The following is a 19,104-nucleotide window of genomic DNA, read 5'->3' as shown; positions in this document are numbered from 1 at the left end:
GTGTTCCCTCTCTCGCTGGCTGTCTCTATCTCTGTCAAATAAATAAATTAAATCTTAAAAAAAAAGAAAAAAGAAAAGTTCATCTTCTAGTGCTAATTTCCTCAAGCCGTGTAAAAGCACAGGATTAAGTACTTCGAACATATCCCAGACATATCTGCTTTATGAGCGCTTAATATTTATTTGTGAAAGAACATTGAACGAACTTAACATACGTGAACTTCCATAATAAAAACAGTTGGTAACAGGAGCCCAGCAGTTCAGCTCATGACCTGGGAAGTCGTTGCTCTGTATGGAAATACGGTTTCAATCTACTTAAAGGTTTATCTTGGGCTTCAGTTCTCTTTGTGTTTCGGTTACCTTGTCTACTAAAAATAATAATAACGGCGCCCACTTCACAGAATGATTGTGAAGGTTAAATGAGATAAAACGTCTAAAGCGTTTAGCAATGCACCTAGCACATAACTGAACTAAATGACCGTAACTAAAAAGCTTAGGTTCCCTGTGAGTGGCTTATGTTATGTATAAGAAACTAGTATACATACACAACTAATGAATCACCGAGCCTTACATCGAAAACCGGGGATGTACTGTATGGTGACTAACATAATATAATAAAAAATCATTATTAAAAAATAAAAAATAAATAAATAAAATAAAATAAAATAAAATAAAATAAAATAAAATAAAATAAAAAAAGAAACTAGTATACAACGAGGGCGTTGTATCAGACAGGCAGTCCTGGTTTGGCAGGCAATCATAGCTTCAAGACTAGTAAAATTCTCTGGACTTTAACGAGGATGTATTTAAATCTCTAACTACCACTCAGTATCAATCAATAGGAGACAATCAACACTTACGCCAAATGAGAACAGACACCCACCCCAAACCTCTCTCTTCCACCTCTTTCAAAATGAACAAAACTGAACAGAATACAACGCTAAGCTGCCCAGCAAAAACCGGCTCAGCCACGCCCGTTCAGGAGTAATCCGAGAACCCACAACACCTCGTAGACGCGTCGGGTTTGAATTAACTGAAGGGACCTCACGGTCGAGGACAGTGCAGTGGGCGATGTGGGTGCCCAACACCCGCCTTTAAAATCATGGGTTGTTCTGTCTGCCTCTCAAGCGTCCTCCCCCAGCGCGCCTCCACCCGGGGCCGGGGCCAACACTCCCAGTAAACCCCCAGCTCCCTGCTACAGCTACCTCAACCGGCGCGCGGCGGGCAGCCTGCTACGTCATGTCAGCGCCGCGCCGCTTGACAGGCCCCCTCTCCACCCCCTCCTCCCGCCGCCCGCGCTGCTTTCTGGAAGCTTCGTGAAGGCGGTGGGCACCTTCCGTTACTCCCCGTGGCCGGCTGGAATCCGGGTCCATCCGTCCTTCCCGAGCCAACGCAGACCCAGCTAAGTTTGCCATGCCCGAGAACGCGGCACCCCGAAGTGGGGCGCCCGCCGGAGGTGCCGGCGGCCGCAGCAAAAGCGCCTATCAGGATCGTGACAAGCCGGCCCAGATCCGCTTCAGCAACATCTCCGCGGCCAAAGGTATCGCTCCCTGAGTCTGACCCGAGACCGTGCGGAGTCGAGCTCGGTCGAGCTCTGCACTCGCATTCTGAACTTAGGTGGCTAAAGCTCATTTTCTGTTACTTGAGAAGATTTTGTCCTTCCAGGGATAGCAGCCCTGTGGAGGGAACTTGACTGTTTTCTGCCGGTAATTCCCAACGCCAAGTATGGAGACCTTTGGGCTGGCCCTATTCTGGGTCTTAGACGCCCGTCATTTTTCATCCTCGGTCGCTCATCATGCTTTGGGAGAAAGATGCTGAGGACCGCACGTAGCGGTCCCATGGGATCCGACACCTGAGCACTGTCGCTTATCTGCTTATTGGTTCCACTGGTAGAATGTTGTTTGCAGAATACATTTTAGTTTTTGAGTGTTCTTAGAAAAATATCATTTAAAGAAGCTCTCGGCGCAACTAATGAAATGAGTTGGGTAAACCTCGCGCTTACGTTGGGGCGGGGCCCTTTGTATTGGGCTGTGGGGAAGACTCACCCGTCTTGATCGGCCATATGGAAAGCTAGGTTGTGCTTTCATGTTCTCCCTGCATGTGCAACCAAACACAAGCAAGTCTAGGGATACGGACGATTTATTGGTGGTTCGTTTTTTTGTAGAATAGTTTGGTATATGATAGAAATGAAAACCTAATTACCATTCTCTGTTACCATTACCGAGTGGCTTTGTGACCTTCGGACTTTAAGCTAACGTTTCCTCAACCATAAAATTGAGGAAAGTGTTAGCTTTGGGTGGGGGGGGTTGGGAGAATTAAGAGTAGTTGAGACAGAAGAGTCTGGAAGGAAAAATGAGGACGAAGGCTTAGAGATCTTAGCTGATGAGTATTGAAATACAGTGAGTATTTTATTACAGTTAGAGAATAAAGTGCAAGAAGACATGAGAGGTGAAATTGGAAGGGTAGGATGGGGCCAAATCTTGAAGGTCCTGGTGAGCAGAGGCCATGTGAAATTATCTGTGAACCTGACCTATTTAAATGAGAACTCAGAACAAAGGGGCACAACTAGTCTTTCCAAGTCAGACAAAACCTAGTAAACTTGATAGAGAAAAGTTGCTTTAGTTTAGGTGCATTTTCAGTTTAATTCAGGGATCCAGTTTCTTATTTAGATGTTATCCCCAAAAAGTGCCCCCCCAAAATCGGTTGATCATGTAAAAACCATATACACACAGAAAAGCAGTATTAGTTCTAGTACTCTTCACGAGTCCTTTAACAGACCCTTCTGTGTGCCACACAGTATCTTAAACATCAGACACTTTTGGATATGTAAGCAGTCTAAAATCTTTTATTTTTTGAATAGGGTGTGTTTTCCTAACTACTTCATGTAGATGAATGTGAAGGCATTCTTAAAGTGAATTGGTCTGCTTGTAGAATCATGGCCCTGTCGGTCCACTGAAATCACCTGAAAGCATAATATTGACTGGATAATTAGGAATAGCAGTCCAAAACTATGAAACAAATAGTAAATAATTTTTAATTATAGCAATTTTTTTTCCTTAAGATCTTTTTGTATGATTTACTTAGTAAAGGGGGAAGTATACTGGTTGTGGAGTATACAATGATTAGGGCACAGTCTCAGCCCTGTGTATATGGGGTGAGGTGGTATGTGAGGAAGGGGAAAGTCTAGTTATTTGTCCTGGGCTTCTTAAAGAAAAGGGGATTTGACTTGAGTGTTCATCAAATCCAGTTTCCCTTAACTGGACTAATAAAACAGAACCATTCTTAGGGAAGTTAATAAGAATACGTGACTTTGGAATGGTAGACTGTATATCCAAAGATGTTTCATAATGTACCAGTGATGACTGAAAGCTAGGGTTTTTGTTTGGGTTAAGGTTTGGGGTTTTTGTTTTGGTTTATTTGGTGGCAGGGTGGAGGGTGTCCAAGGGTGTTTTACTGTGGGCCATCTTTGTACCAGCTTCACATTGGTGGACAAGTCTATGCCTTCAAAAGTTACACTCTATAATTAGGGGAGACAGAATAGACAAATGAGGGGAATTACATAGTAGCAAATCTTGCCTCTCCTGTTGCTGCTTGTGTTCTTTTAAGCAATGAAGAAAAGAACGCAGTCTCCATTCTGAGCTCATAACTACTTATTGTGCTTACTTTGATATTTAAAGGAAGATTAGGTAAATCCTCAAAATTTATTCTACCATAGGCAGGGCACAGATATTATGTACAGTGACTTTAACAACAAAAGGTGAAGTGTCATACCATTAAAGGAATAAATTTTTGTGTTTCCAGTAGATTATTATTAGACAATGAATTTTCTTTAATGGACGCAGTAAATAGTTGTACACCATATCCTAATAAGGACAGATGATTATTTGAGAGGAGAAATACTTTGCTTTTTTTAAAGGGGTCTTGATTTCTTCTGTTTACAGCTGTTGCTGATGCTATTAGAACAAGCCTGGGACCAAAAGGAATGGATAAAATGGTAAAAAACCGAATTATTCATTACATACGAGTGCTACTGTCCGCACTGCAGAATCTCGGTAGAGGGTTAAGGTAGTGCTGCTTAAAGAGTAAAAAATGTTATATTTTGAGAGTTTAGAAGAATAATAGATTTTGGGGGGGTGAACAGGACTTAAATATAATTCATATTTTTTTAAATGATTTTTAAACAATGAAAGTACATACACAAAAGTAGTTACCTTTTGTGTTGTTACATGGAAAGTAGAGTAAGGCTATAGGTAAACGTTTGAGTTTGGTGTTCCTTATTGATATAACTGTGACCCAACATGGGTCTGTAGAATTTCACTTGTTCTTCTAGTGTGATTGACTGGTAGCATAAAACATTCCAGTGCATTCCAGTAACGTTTGAGAAATACACCCTCAAAATCAGTGCTAGTTAACATCCAGATGAGAGAGAAAGAATATGAAGGATTGTCTGGATGATACACAAATTATTATTCCCTCTGGATATTTTAAAATCTGTCCCTGCTAGTAATGCTGTTTACCCTTTGTGGAAAATACTAAGACGTAAGTTCCCATATTGACTGGAAGAATTGCATTCACTATGTTTCTGGTGCTTTTTTGGAGATCCGTGGTAATCATTTATTATGGAAATGAACCCAATAATGTTAGTAATTCTTCATGGTGTTATTTCTGCGTTGTGTTGTATGTGCGTGTCTAGATTTCTTTCACTTTCAAACAAATGAAAAAATAGCTGGAGTAAAGCCAAGTATTTGCACTTGTAAAGCTAGACTGTTGCTGCATATTTCTTATGTCATTAATATTAATGTAAGGGAAGAGAATTTGAAATTAAGCACAGTTATAAGCTGTGCAAACATAAACTAACTTCTCTACTAAGAAGCTTTAAAATTAGTAGAGCTTTTAGGGTGTCATAATGCTGAGTAAAGAACAATTTTTGAAATACAGCTTTTTTTAAAAAACGTAACTTTACAGATTCAAGATGGAAAAGGCGATGTGACCATTACAAATGATGGAGCCACCATTCTGAAACAAATGCAGGTGTTACATCCAGCAGCCAGAATGGTAAGTATAATTTTAGATGAGGTTGTTTTCTTTTTTTAAGTGTATTGCTTGATATTTATAAACAATTAAATTTGTTTTATTTGATCACATTGTATTATTTAAGCATTGTAAATTCTTTTTCTCTGTGTTAAACAGGCATGTTTTTAGGATACGTTGTGTGCCTAACTAACATTGTGCTCTTCAGTGCAGGGTTGTAATAAAACATGAATCTCCTTGTCCACAGGAATGTGCTGTATAGTTGAGGAAGAAGAAGATAAAAATATGAAATGGCTTAAATTATTAGTTCAGTGGGTGTCAGTTGGAAGAGAGCAATGTAATCTTAATTGTGTGCAAAATCACGTGTCTACACTTAAACACTGGGGTTTATTAAAAACAATTACCATTTCAGCTAAGTGTGATGATGAGTCCAGTATCAAGTGAGAAGTCACCATATCTGCAAAAAGAAATTCCTGTCAAAAAGTTATGTTTGATTATGTAAAGATGACTTTTGAAATGAATCAGTTTATGCTTATACAGGGTCAATTCAGATAAATTTCCAAGGGACTCCAAACTGACACTTCTCTCTTACAGAATGCCCCATTTTTTAGCTTCCAAGTTTATAGGGTACCTGTGGTGCAACATCATTTATACTTTCTGACAGGAACTTTTAACAGCTGGGAAGAAAAAAATGTATAACCCATAGTCTGAACTAGAAGCCGTAACATAGATTTTTATAGAGAGTATATGAGCAGAATTTTGTGTCACAAATACATCAGTCACTTTAAAATGACACTCAAAAATAAATAAAATGAAACCCAAGAATTCAAGAATTATATTGAATCTTACAGTGTTGATAATAAGCAAATTTTTTTTGACACTGATACAAAGGCCATTCATTTTATATCTCATGTTACTGGGTCCTCATGTTTCTCACTGAGCAACTTAGCATGTTCTGTTTACTTAGCTGGTGGAGCTGTCTAAGGCACAAGATATAGAAGCAGGAGATGGCACCACATCAGTGGTCATCATTGCTGGCTCTCTCTTAGATTCCTGTACCAAGCTTCTTCAGAAAGGTAGGTAGGACATAGGACATGTTTTATTACTAAATAAAGGCCAAAAGTTATTAAGTAATAGATTTGATATTTCATTTGGAATAACTGATTTTATTAGGAATTTTTAGGTTAAATTTTGATGTGTTTGTCATACAAATAAGAAAATTTTTTCTGTTTCTTTTCTTTATCTCTCCCCCCCCCCCGCCCCATCAGGCTTCATTTTGAGTGGAACTTGATAAAATTTTACTTTTCTAAAATAAGTTGTGGTGGTGCTAATCTTAGGCTGTAGTTGAGAATGGTGATTTGGGAGAGGTAGTATGGGTTCTTGTTGTGGTAAATAGTGATTAACCATAGTGGAGACTTTGCAGTCACTTACTCTATTTCTTACCTAGATTTTTGGTGTTTTGAAAAGTATAAATATCAAGAGCGCAGAATTGATTGTTCTAAATTAATGGAAATAAATTATTAACCATAATAGTAGTTAAGGTTGTTCAAGCTATTTTATTTATAACTGAAGCCTAAGTTAATTTAGATCATTTAAAAATTATGGCTACTTAGAAATTATAATGAGTAATGTCATGTGTAGTTTATGTGTTACAATAACTAAATTTTAACAAACGACAGGGATTCATCCGACCATCATTTCTGAGTCATTCCAGAAGGCTTTGGAAAAGGGTATAGAAATCTTGACTGACATGTCTCGACCTGTGGAACTAAGTGACAGAGAAACTTTATTAAATAGTGCTACCACTTCACTGAACTCTAAGGTGAGACCAGTACTCAGGGATCATTGTAAAATTACTTTTTAAAGCTTGTTAAGAATTGTAACTCTTAGGTTGTGATTTTTGATGCTATACAGTTCATAAATGTTAGGTCTGGAGTGTCTAAGTAAGTGAGGTAATTTGTATAACTGAATTAGTTCACGTCAAATTTCTTCCTTCAGGGCTGTCAAGTAAACTGTATGCCCATTTTACTGATGGGAAAATAGATCTAATGAAGTTAAGTAACTAATCTAAAACCTATCAGTAAGGGATAAGTGGAGATTGGCACCCAGGACAGGTTTGCCCATCCATGGTTCCTCTTAACTAATAATGCTGCTTTTCTTAGTTTTCAAATTTAAAGCATTGATTTTTTAAAAATTTTTTGCAAACTTAATGTTCTTGTTTTCTCTCATGTCCTGTGTCACCCCTCCCCATTTTTTTATCAGCATTATATTAATATATTCATCTTCTTTCAGTGTTACATGGATAGTGTTAGTGACATAGATGATATTGATAATCTAATATAGACAGAATAGCGGGGTTAACAAGCATTGATCATAGAGTCTAGACTGCTTGGGTTTAGTACTGGGCTCATCACTTGACTAAGCTCTGTGGTTCTTTGAATTTCTTCATCTGAAGATTGAACGGTTATGTAAATGTGTAAAGGGCTAATAAGACCACTGTCTCGCATACAGTAAGTGCTTAGTGTTAGTCACTAGTTATTTCTATTAGCCCATCGGTATTAGGGGTGCACATATATAGCATTTGCTCACAAAATCATTTTAGATAAGAAACATCTACATATAATTTGATTTTTGGATTTTCTATAGAATTAGTATCTAGGCAGTCCTTTCTACTAGGTTAATAAAATAGGAAAGAAGCCTACATATTTTGTGCCCTTGGTGACTGATACCCTGAGTGGAGAAGACACTTTGTATGGAATGTTGTCTCATGTTCCCACTCTCCCCATCACCCCAAAAAAGTGGTTAAGATTACTTCTTGAAGATCTTTGTCATTAAACAACTAGGATTTTTTCTATTGTGAAACTGACTTATTTTTTTAATTCTAGGTTGTCTCTCAGTATTCAAGTCTGCTTTCTCCAATGAGTGTAAATGCAGTGATGAAAGTGATTGACCCAGCCACCGCTACTAGTGTAGATCTTAGAGACATTAAAATTGTTAAGAAACTTGGGTAAGCATTTCTAATTATAATTTTAATAAAAATTAATCTAAAGGGACGCCTGGGTGGCTCAGTCCATTAGGTGTCTGCCTTTAGCTCAGGTCATGATCCCCGGGTCCTGGGATTGAGTCCTGCATAAGGCTCCCTGCTTAGGGAGGAGCCTGCCGCTCCCCCTGCCTGTGAGCTCTCTGTCTCTGACAAATAAATAAAGAAATCTTATTTAAAAATTAATCTAAGAACTTGTATTAACGTGGGAATCTCAAGAATTTGTTTATATTCCATTATGATGGCTAGGTGGTAGTGTGATCAAAGAAGTTCAGGAATTGGGGCACTAATAAATGTGAGACTGACTCACATTTTATTGGACAGATGATTTTTAATGTTAGCAACCTATTAAACTCACAGATTTCCACCCTCTGTTAACTGTCTCCTTGTTTTCTTTTTTCTTAGTGGGACAATTGATGATTGTGAGCTGGTGGAAGGGCTGGTACTTACTCAAAAGGTGGCAAATTCTGGCATAACCAGAGTTGAAAAGGCTAAAATCGGGCTTATTCAGTTTTGCTTATCTGCTCCCAAAACAGATGTAAGTAAAACCAAATGAAATTGGTTCCTTGTTTGTGTGTGTAGCTTTCTCATAGCTCGGACCTTTGTGTTCAATATTATAAAAATAGAAGATAGTGATACTAGTGATAAAGATCATAGATTTCAAAAGAATTAGTAAGATTGAGACAAAAGTAGAAATTGTTGGATGTCAGATTTGACAAATCTATGGCTTCAGTAGTCTGTCACTGAAATTGAGTATTGGCTTCATAGATGAAGGCAAATAACAGTAGGGGCACGGTGTATGAAATAATAAAAATACGTTATTTAAAAGTTGCAGTGTAAGTGGAATTTTCAGTTTCTTTGTAGGTTTCTGAGAAACCTCCATCATATAGCAGCAGGCAGATCTTTTGTCCTACATTTGCACAAATGAAAGTTGAAACCAGCTTACTATTTATACTCTAAAGAAATGTTTTTAAAGGTATTTTCATATATTTTATTCGGTAAGTGTTATTTCCAAAAAGGAGTGGTTGATCTTATCACTTTGCTCAGATTTGCTCTCCTTTTACATTGTATTGGCGTACAGATTTCCTGTTGAGTCATGTGTTTCCCAAAAGTTCAACCCATAGAAAAAATAATGCTGTTTTATTCACCTTTGATTAACAAGATTTGTCCCTGGTACCTCCTTTCAGCATACCAGTTTTTATAACAAGCCATAGAGTTAAAAGGATGCAACTGAAATTATTTCAGTAATGCATATATTTGTGTGAAGGAAATTGACATATTCAAGAACTAGGATAACCATTTTATAATTACCAAAAATGTGCTTGTAAAGAAATATAAATCAGACAGCAAGGTGTATAGGTGAAAGTTAAAGACCTGAGTTAAGATTGGTGTATATTCATTTTCCTAGACCTTTTCTATGTATGCTTCTATAATTTATTAGATATGATTTTAGTTGAATTTACATGCTACATAATACTTTCATTAAAAGTCTGTCCTTTTCACTTAAAAACTCTTGAAATGAAAAAAAAAAATACCACAAAACTCTTAATGCAACTTATTAGTGGGATTTTTTTTTTCTCTCTCAACAGATGGATAATCAAATAGTAGTTTCTGACTATGTCCAGATGGACCGTGTGCTGCGGGAGGAGAGAGCCTATATTCTCAATTTAGTGAAGCAAATTAAAAAAACAGGATGTAATGTCCTTCTCATACAGAAGTCTATTCTGAGGTATGGGGCTATTTATTTTGTTCACCTTTTAATGACTAATTTGGATCCTCTAGCAATTTTTTAAGAAACATTTGGAGTGGGTAGAAATCTAGAATGGATCTCCATTTTTGGACATCATTGTATTCTGATAAATCCGCTAGAGTGAGTTCTCTTCCCACTGTGATGATTTAAATGTGCAGGATATACAGTTGACCCTTGAACAACTCAGGTTTGAACTGTGTGGGTCCACTTACATGTGGATTTATTTTTATAGTACAGTACTATGAATGTATTTTACTCATGGTTTTTAGGTTATATTTATTTAAATAATCTCTCCACCCAAATTAGGGCTCCAACTCATGACCCTGAGATCGAGAGTTGCATATTCTAGGGGCGCCTGGGTGGCTCAGTTGTTAAGCATCTGCCTTCGGCTCAGGTCATGATCCCAGGGTCCTGGGATCAAGCCCTGCATCAGGCTCCCTGCTCAGCGGGAAGCCTGCTTCTCCCTCTCCCACTCCCCCTGCTTGTGTTCCCTCTCTCTTTGTGTCTCTCTCTGTCCAATAAATAAATAAAATCTTTTTTAAAAAAATTTGCATATTCTTCCAAGTAAGCCAGCCAGGCCTCCCTCCTCTTGGTTTTCTTAACGTTTTCTTTTCTCTAGCTTTATTATAAGAATACAGCATAAAATACATGTAACATACAAAATACTGGATAACTATGTTATCAGTGAGGCTTTGGTCAGCAGGTTATTAGTCAAGTTTTTGGGAAGTCAAAAATCGTATGCGTGTTTTTGGCTGGAGAGTGCCCCTAACTCAAGCATTGTTCCAGAGTCAACTGTATGTTTTTTCTAGACCAAGATCCTATATATCAAACAAATGGAATGCTTTGTTTTTGAAAAGGTAAGTTTGGTCTAGAATTGATGAGCTAGCTGAAGGAGGCATTTATTTAAAGGTCCATGAAATTGCTTGCTTGAAATTTAGAAGTTCTTTTGAGGGGAATGTAGTTCATGGATCAGAAGAATTTTCCAAAGTTTGAACTGATCCCTTTTTTTTCATTCAGTGTTCTCTTCTAGTAAGTAGACACATTCCCTTGTATTCTGGTAGTATTAGGCCAGAAAGTACTGTGGGCGATTATTTTATGTAGAAACCTGAATGAAGAGTTTGATTACCTGGTTCTCCTACTAAGTCACTTTGTAGCTAGTGATCCTAAGTAAACTTCTCAATTTAATTAGCTTATCTGTAGCACAGGGATAGTAATATCTACCCTTCCAGTGTCACAGGGTTGTCAGGAGGTTTGTTCCAGATAAGTTGTGAGAAAGTGTAAATTCGTGGAGTCTTGAATTGATTATACTTCTAAATTCATGAAATATCAATAAAGTTTTAATTATCAAAGTTAAACTAATAAAAACTATGACAATAATTTTTATTGTGTCCTTTACAAATAGTGTTGCTGGGGTGCATTTTAATATTATCCGTTGGAAATCCTCAAGGAGTTTTGAGCTCATAAACTTGGTCAACTAAATTTAAAGTGTCTTCCTCTACAGATAATTTGAGTTATTTATCATTTAAACAATAATAAAATGAAAAGCTTAAAAAGTAGTTGAACAGCAAATTTTTTTTATTCTATCATTGACCTAATCACTGATTTTGTATTTTAGAGATGCTCTTAGTGATCTTGCATTACATTTTCTGAACAAAATGAAGATTATGGTGGTTAAGGATATTGAAAGAGAAGACATCGAATTCATTTGTAAGGTAAAATATTCCTATCTTCTGTGTGAGAATATCCAATAGTCAAATGTTGTCTTAATCTGTGGGTTTGATATTTTTCCCAGACAATTGGAACCAAGCCAGTTGCTCATATTGACCAATTCACTGCTGACATGCTGGGATCAGCTGAGTTAGCTGAGGAGGTCAATTTAAATGGTTCTGGCAAACTGCTCAAGGTAACAGTATTGTAATACAGCTTTTATTTACCTGGGTTATTTGTTTTAACCCTTATTTCAAATACCTAATTTGGAGTCTGTTTACTAAAGATTACAGGCTGTACAAGTCCTGGAAAAACAGTTACAATTGTTGTTCGTGGATCTAACAAATTGGTGATTGAGGAAGCCGAGCGCTCCATTCATGATGCCCTATGTGTTATTCGCTGTTTAGTGAAGAAGAGGTAATATAAGTTACCAAGTAACATTTTGAACATTAAAATTTCTATGCTTTGACTATTTTTATTATTTATTTATACCTTATTTATTATAAGGTATATTTAGTAAGTTATTAAAAATAGCTTTCTGTTGGATAAAATAAGCTTAAAATGTATTTGTGAATTTCAGAGCTCTTATTGCAGGAGGTGGTGCTCCAGAGATAGAATTGGCTCTGCGGTTAACTGAATATTCACGAACATTGAGTGGCATGGAATCCTACTGCGTTCGTGCTTTTGCAGATGCTATGGAAGTCATTCCATCTACACTAGCTGAAAATGCTGGCCTGAATCCCATTTCTACAGTAACAGAACTAAGAAACCGGCATGCCCAAGGAGAAAAAACTACTGGCATTAATGTCCGAAAGGTAATAATTTAGTCTTCAATTATTGCAGAAATGAAAATGTTAAGAACTTCATAATTGTTGAATGAAAAGCTTTTTTTTTTTTTTTTTTTTTTTTGGTGGGCAGCGAAGTAAGATTTATTGAGCTTTAGTAAAGTTTATTGAACGGTAGAGTACAAAGCTCCCAAAGAGGGAGGGGACCCGAAAGGTTGCCCGCATGAAAAGCTTCTTAATTAAAAGTAATCTTGGAGGGGGGCATCTGGGTGGCTCAGTTAATTAAACGTCTGACTCCTGATTTTGGCTCAGGTCATGATATCAGGGTCACGGGATCCAGCCCTGTGTTGGACTCCCAGCTCAGTGGGGAGTTTGCTCTCCCTCTGCCCCTATGCCCCTATGTCCCGTGCTTGCTCGCTCAAATAAATAAATTTTTTTTTTAAAGTAATCTTGGGTTTAGGGGTGCCTGGCTGGCTCAGTCAGAAGAGTGTATGACTCTTAACCTCCAGGTCGTGAATTTAAAGTCCCACATTAGGTGTAGAGATTGCCTTAAAAAAAAAAAAGGTAATCTCGGATCCAAATAAGAGAACTGCAGGTTAACTAATTTATGCCATTAAGAATGAAGAGGTCTTAAGTGAAAAGTATTATTTGTTCATTACTGTGCTACCTATTGATTGTGTAACTCTTGTGAGTTACTTAGTCTGTGCTTCAGTTTCCTCAGTGTAAAAACAGGGACAATTAATAGTTCCCTCAAATGCCTGCTGTGAGGATTAAATGTTATTACCAGCTAGAAGGCTCTTGCTAAGTTGCCTGGCATAGAGTAAACATTACATAAATATTATTAATCATTGTTGCTGTTGTGGCCAGTAGCATAGTATAGTTGTGTAGGGTAAACACGTACAACAGTAATAATCTCCCCTATTGTATTAGTGCTTTATTAATGTCTCCTTTTATTAAAGAGACAAATAATACATAATGGAAAATAACTGACAATCCAAGGTAATATTTTTTGAATGATACACAACTCCAAAGGAAGGGCATTTCCTGGTTTGGGAAAGCTTTATGAAGGTGCAGCTTTGATTGGTAAGGGACGAGGAAATTTCACGTGGGGAAACAAATGTTTTATAGGTGAAAGGAACCAAGAAATTACTCGTTTTGTCTAGAGGGCTTATGTTGGTAATACATAGTGGACTTTAAGGTTGGAAAGCTCCCCTAAGAGCTAGAATGAGGAGACCTTTGAGTATTGGGGCAGTTATGGGGGAGGTTTTTTTGTTTTTATTCCAGTAGTTGGGAGCTACTGTTTTTTTAACCAAGAGGCTAAGATGATGAAAAAGTATTTTGAGGAGGGAAGACTGGAGGCATGGTTGCCTGTTATGGCCATCACTGACAGTGCACAAACAACTTGAAGGTGGGATCTGAGAGAGATCGAAAGGCAGGGCCGACCAGATTGGCCATATTCAGAATTAGGGTCCAGGGATGATTTGAGCATTAAAGATCTTTTAAAAAAAAAAACTTTTTTTAAGATTTTATTTATTTGACAGAGACAGATGGCCAGCGAGAGAGAAGACAAGCAGGGGGAGTGGGAGAGGAAGAAGCAGGCTCCCAGTGGAGGAGCCTAATGTGGGGCTCAATCCCGGAACGCTGGGATCACGCCTTGAGCCGAAGGCAGATGCTTAACGACTGCGCCACCTAGGCGCCCCAAAATCTTAAAATTTTTAATTAGTGTGATTACCTAATTTTTGCCTGGGTATTTTTAAGTTAAAGATAATTAGGAGTTGTTTTGGGGTTAGGATTGGGTAAATCTAACAATTCGGTTTTTCAGATTTTAGTTAAATAGAACCTATGATATGGAGAAGAGCTTAGTAGAGCGTATTTTACTTTTGACTAGAACAAGGGAAAACTAGGTTCGAAAGGTCTTGTGTCATACTGGCAACAGTGTAGTTGGTGAGGTGTGTAATTACAGATACTAAAAGCAATTTGTGCTCTTTGGCAGGGTGGTATTTCCAACATTTTGGAGGAACTGGTTGTCCAGCCTTTGTTGGTTTCAGTCAGTGCACTGACTCTAGCAACTGAAACCGTTCGGAGCATTCTGAAAATTGACGATGTGGTAAGTATTTCCCTACAGGGTCAAAAAGGTGTTTGTTTGTTTTGTTTTTTGGTTTTTTTTTTTTTAAGAATTTTGGCAGGGGAGCAGGGTGGTAAATGTTACTGTGTTGATCATCAAGGTGGTAACAGTTCATACTTTTTAGTCTATTCTCACTTCTAAAAATAGGATTTGGTAATTGCCCAAAACCGCTTTGATCGTAAAAATTCTGTCATTACAAGTTGTGGAACTCAAGTTTTTTTCTTGTCAGGTAAACACTCGGTAATTGGATAAACACTGGCCGACTGGCACCACTGTGGCCACTAGTAGTGCATCTGGAGTGGAAGATCACCTTGGTGTTCCTTGCTGTTTGGAAGATTGTTTTCCTTTGTGAATTCCTGGGCCTGGCAAGTTGGCACTTGCTTGAACTTGTATTGACAAAACTTAATTAAAATATTAAATGTTCAGGTTCAAAAAGCAGATTAATTTATTGGCCCTTCTCCCCCAACATAGAGTTACTTCTGATATTCTTTTTTTTTTTTTTTTTTAAGATTTTATTTATTTATTTGACAGAGAGAGAGACAGCCAGTGAGAGAGGGAACACAAGCAGGGGGAGTGGGAGAGGAAGAAGCAGGCTCCCATCGGAGAAGCCTGATGTGGGGCTCGATCCCAGAACGCTGGGATCACGCCCTGAGCCAAAGGCAGACGCTTAACGACTGAGCCACCCAGGCGCCCCTACTTCTGATATTCTTGAAAAACCTATGTAAGAAGAGAGAAAAATGAATTCACATTTGCCTGTTGACTTTCTTAGGTCTCAATCCTGAATGCTTTAAATTTTGTGGGTTTTGTTGTTTTGTTTTGTTTTTTAACAGAGGTATTGAGAATTTTTAAATGGCCCAATATGCTCATCACCCTGATAAATCCCCATTTACACAAAAATATCAAAGTGATATATATATATGCTATTTTTAAAGTTAACAGTACAGGGGGCACCTGGGTGGCTCAGTTGGTTAAGTGTCTGACTGGCTTAGGTCATAATCTCAGGGTTGTGAGATGGAGCCCCGTGTCAGGCTCTGTGGGGAGTCTGCTCGGGATTCTCTCTCCCTCTCCCCCTGCGTGAGCGTGTGTGCTTTCGCATTCTTTTTCTCTCAAATAAAATCTTTTTTAAAAAAGTTAACAGTACAGGAGATACTAAGTAAAAAAATGAGAAGTTCCCTCTACCCTATCATCCCAATCCTTTCCTTCAAGAATATGACCATTATTGTGTTAATTGGGATTCCTTTTACAAATAAAACTATATGCGTATATGTAGCAAATCTTACACATAGGAATTCTTAATATGTCAGTTCAGTGGTTCGGAACCTCTTTATTATCTCTGTCCTAATACAAGCATCATCTATTGACAGGAATTGCTTAAGATCTCCAAACTAGTCTCTTTCTCGCTTCCTTCCAATCAGTTCTGCACACTCTAGCTAGTGATTTTTGTTTTTTTAATTTGTTAGGCACAAGTTTTCATGGCTACTGACTGCCTTTGGATAAAGGCCAGACCTTTGATGTGGACTATAAATTGGGCCTATGCATTCTGGTACACTCAGCCTACCATCTCCTGGCCTGTATTTCACAAGGAGTATTATGAAAACAACAAAAGCTCATTTGTGAAGAAATAATTTCAGCCAACCAGTCAGAAGTTTCTTTTGCATCTGACAAGTAGTTAATAAGTAAATAATTTGGTAAGTGGTAAGTTTTACTGTGTTTAGATGGCTATTTTCTGGATTATCTGGAATTCAGTAATTCCAGTTTACTCATTTTAATGGATATTAGCTTACTGTAAAATACACTTTTAAGCTGCTATAAAATGAAGTACATTCTAAAAATTTTGAGTCAAAATACTGTAATCCAAATGATTTATATTTGAATTTATCCATTACTCAGCACAAGGTTTGTAGGCTATATCTAAGTAGTAGAAATTATTTATATAACAAAATTCTTAAAGGGAACTCTTCCAAGGAAATGTTTCTTACTCGTTTTTCTGTTAAATTTGTTTTGATGTAAATTAAACCACTAACCACTTTGTGTAGTAGGTTTGACTCAGGTTTTACAACGTTTAGGAAATAATCTAAGCCAGTCTGTTTTAGGGAATGGGAGACCAAATGAGACTGCTCTAAAAGAGGTTTTTATATAGTTCTAAAACAAGAGGAAATGCATATTGTTAAATATTTAAAAGGTGTGCTTTTTAATAATGAGAAGGGATGGTATTGTGCCCTAATGGGGCAGAGGTTTTGCATACTTGTTTTTCTTGAGTGCTATTTATTGCTAACCCTTAACTTTTTATTATGAAAATTTTCAAATACATAAAAATGTTAAAAGAACAGCGTGAACATTAAATACCCTCCGCCTGACTTAACAATTACTGACATTTTGCCATATAGTCAGTTCTGTAAATGACATCCCTAATAATCGTGATAATGCAGAATTGTGCAATAGAAACCATAGGACTTAGAGGAGAAATGTGGTTAAGGGCACAGCACTCAACATCAGGAACAAATGAAAGAAACCTAGTAGAAACTGATCTACATGTGTTAAATGGTTAAGAAATACATACTACATTAAATATGCCACTTGAGAAACACCTAAAGCTTGCTTTGCAGTGGATATTTTAAGATGCAGCTGTCATTGCAAAGTGGTAGGAGGAGGGTTATCTGAACATGACCAAGTTGTAACACCTGTGTGGATGGGTGTAGCTTAACAGTGATTTGATGTAACAGCATATATTGAGGGTTTGTGTGTTTTGCATGTTATTAGGCAGTTTAGTTCAGCTGGGTGCATTTTTCTTGTGTTCACCTTTTTCTAAGGAAATCACAAGCAAATTTGAAATTAGCATTTTGCTCAAGTTGTTTACTTGCCACTTTAAGATTTCTCTTGACATTTTTACTATCATGTGTCTTAAGTGTGGATCCCTTTGAGTTTTTTTGGCCTTGGAGATACAGATTATTTTTCCAGTGGTCTTGCTCAGTTGAGATAGGGATCAAAATTCAGAATGACTAAGGTGGCTAGAAGTTGGACAAAGTACTACAAGAGAAAACTTGTAGTGTGGAGGAGTAGAGTCTTGAGTTCTTGGCTGAGTATTTATTTTTCTATGGGAGGGGGGAAGTAAAGTTCTAGCATCCATGGAACAACCACTGGAAAGTAGTAGACCAGAGTTTACAAAGGGCCAGAAATAGTTCAGTAGAGCCTACAGAAGGCTATTATTGCCTTAGTTTTGAGGCTAAATGAGTTCTACAATAAAAATTGCTCTCGCAATGCCTGGGTGGCTCAGTCGGTTAAGTGTCTGCCTTTGGCTCTGGTCATGATCCCGGAGTCCTGGGATCAAACCCGGAATTGGACTCCCTGCTCAGCCGGGAGTCTGCTTCTCCCTCTCCCTCTGCCCCTCCCCTCACTGTGCTTGCTCTCTCAAATAAATAAAATCTTTAAAAAAAACAAGGAAAATTCTTCCAGTGTTCGGAAACTATTATCTTATTCAGCACTTCAAAAGGAACAGACTGCTTAAATACACAATATGGGTGAAGTAAAAACAAAAGAAACTAGTACACTGAGCAAAAAAATCTGAAAGCAAAAAGAGTACATACTGTATGAGTCCATGTATATGAAGTTCTAGAACAGTCAAAGGGATGGAATGGGGGATAGGCTGGGAGGGCACAAGAGATCTTTCTGGGATGATGGAAATGTTCTTTATCTTTTTTGTTTCAAATTTTTATTTAAATTCTAGTTAACATACAGTGTAATACTGGTTTCAGGAGTAGAGTTTAGTGATTCATCGGTTACATATAACACCCAGTGCTCATCATAACGAGTGCCCTCTTTAATATCCATCACCCATTTAGCCCATCCCCCACCCACCTCCCTCCATCAATCCTCAGTTCGTTCTCTATCGTTAAGAGTCTTTTATGGTTTGCTTTCCTCTGTCTCTTTTTTTCCTTCCCGTATGTTCATCTGTTTTGTTTCTTAAATTCCACATATGAGTGAAATCATGGTATCTGTCTTTCTCTGCAAATGTTCTATATCTTTATAGTGGTACGATTTCATGAGTGTACGCATTTGTCAAAACTCATCCAACTATGCATTTAAGATCGTTCACTTCACCGTGTATGTTACATCTCAATACAAAAGTACAAAAACGATTCTTCCCCTGATGTAGGATTTGTCATTTTGTTCTTGTAGCACTATCTGTCCATTTCTGCTCTACATACTTTGCAGCTATATCATTAGATATCTGCAAATATAGAATATTGTTGGTGAATGGAAACTTTTCTGCTCTTCTACACACACACACACACACACAATGTGTCCTCCACACTCATTCCTTCTAATCTTCCATTTGCAGTGCTTCAGCATGTAGGCCTGTCTTGCTGTTTTGGGGTCAGGCTTACACCAAATCCCAAGAAGGGCACATGTGGCCACAGAACCATCTGCATGTGAATTAACTAGAAGTCCCTACTCTGGTCACTTAGGGCATCCATACATCGTGAGCTTCTGGCTTTGGCTTCTACTCGGAATCAAGCCAGTATCTGTTCAAGTAGGCAAAGCAAGTCTCAGCCAAAACAAAGAACAGCCTGAAGTAGGTGGGGAAATGGGGGATTTTGCAGGTGCTCACATTCCAGCCCATTGTCCAAGAAAAGCTTGATAAACAGGGCTCAGGGTTGCCTGGCTGGCT

General features: G+C 37.8%; 1 protein-coding gene across 1 annotated transcript; it reads left to right on the top strand.

Annotated features, from left to right (window-relative positions):
• Window positions 1–1,263: 1,263 nt before the first annotated feature.
• On the top strand, window positions 1,264–14,873 carry CCT4 (chaperonin containing TCP1 subunit 4). The gene is made up of 14 exons (XM_045788060.2): window positions 1,264–1,537; window positions 3,939–3,991; window positions 4,963–5,052; window positions 5,996–6,104; window positions 6,708–6,850; window positions 7,914–8,035; window positions 8,474–8,606; window positions 9,658–9,797; window positions 11,434–11,530; window positions 11,611–11,721; window positions 11,812–11,942; window positions 12,106–12,340; window positions 14,304–14,417; window positions 14,665–14,873. Exons 1-14 carry the CDS (start codon window positions 1,411–1,413, stop codon window positions 14,677–14,679), a joined length of 1,620 nt encoding a protein of 539 aa, XP_045644016.1. The 5' UTR covers window positions 1,264–1,410; the 3' UTR covers window positions 14,680–14,873.
• The last annotated feature ends 4,231 nt before the right edge of the window (window positions 14,874–19,104 follow it).

This window comes from Ursus americanus, chromosome 7 (assembly GCF_024610735.1).
Source record: "Ursus americanus isolate L20-20 chromosome 7, mUrsAme1.1.p, whole genome shotgun sequence".
Classification (NCBI taxonomy): Eukaryota; Metazoa; Chordata; class Mammalia; order Carnivora; family Ursidae; genus Ursus; species Ursus americanus.
This window is presented reverse-complemented; position numbering and strand designations above follow the sequence as displayed.

What these genes read in the sequence shown, in the direction of transcription:
- CCT4 (XM_045788060.2), top strand. Translation starts at nt 1,411, where the DNA reads ATGCCCGAGAACGCGGCACCCCGAAGTGGGGCGCCCGCCGGAGGTGCC. An exon ending in CAACATCTCCGCGGCCAAAG is followed by an intron (nt 1,538 to 3,938) that starts GTATCGCTCCCT and finishes TTCTGTTTACAG; the next exon opens with CTGTTGCTGATGCTATTAGA. An exon ending in ACATCGAATTCATTTGTAAG is followed by an intron (nt 11,531 to 11,610) that starts GTAAAATATTCC and finishes TATTTTTCCCAG; the next exon opens with ACAATTGGAACCAAGCCAGT.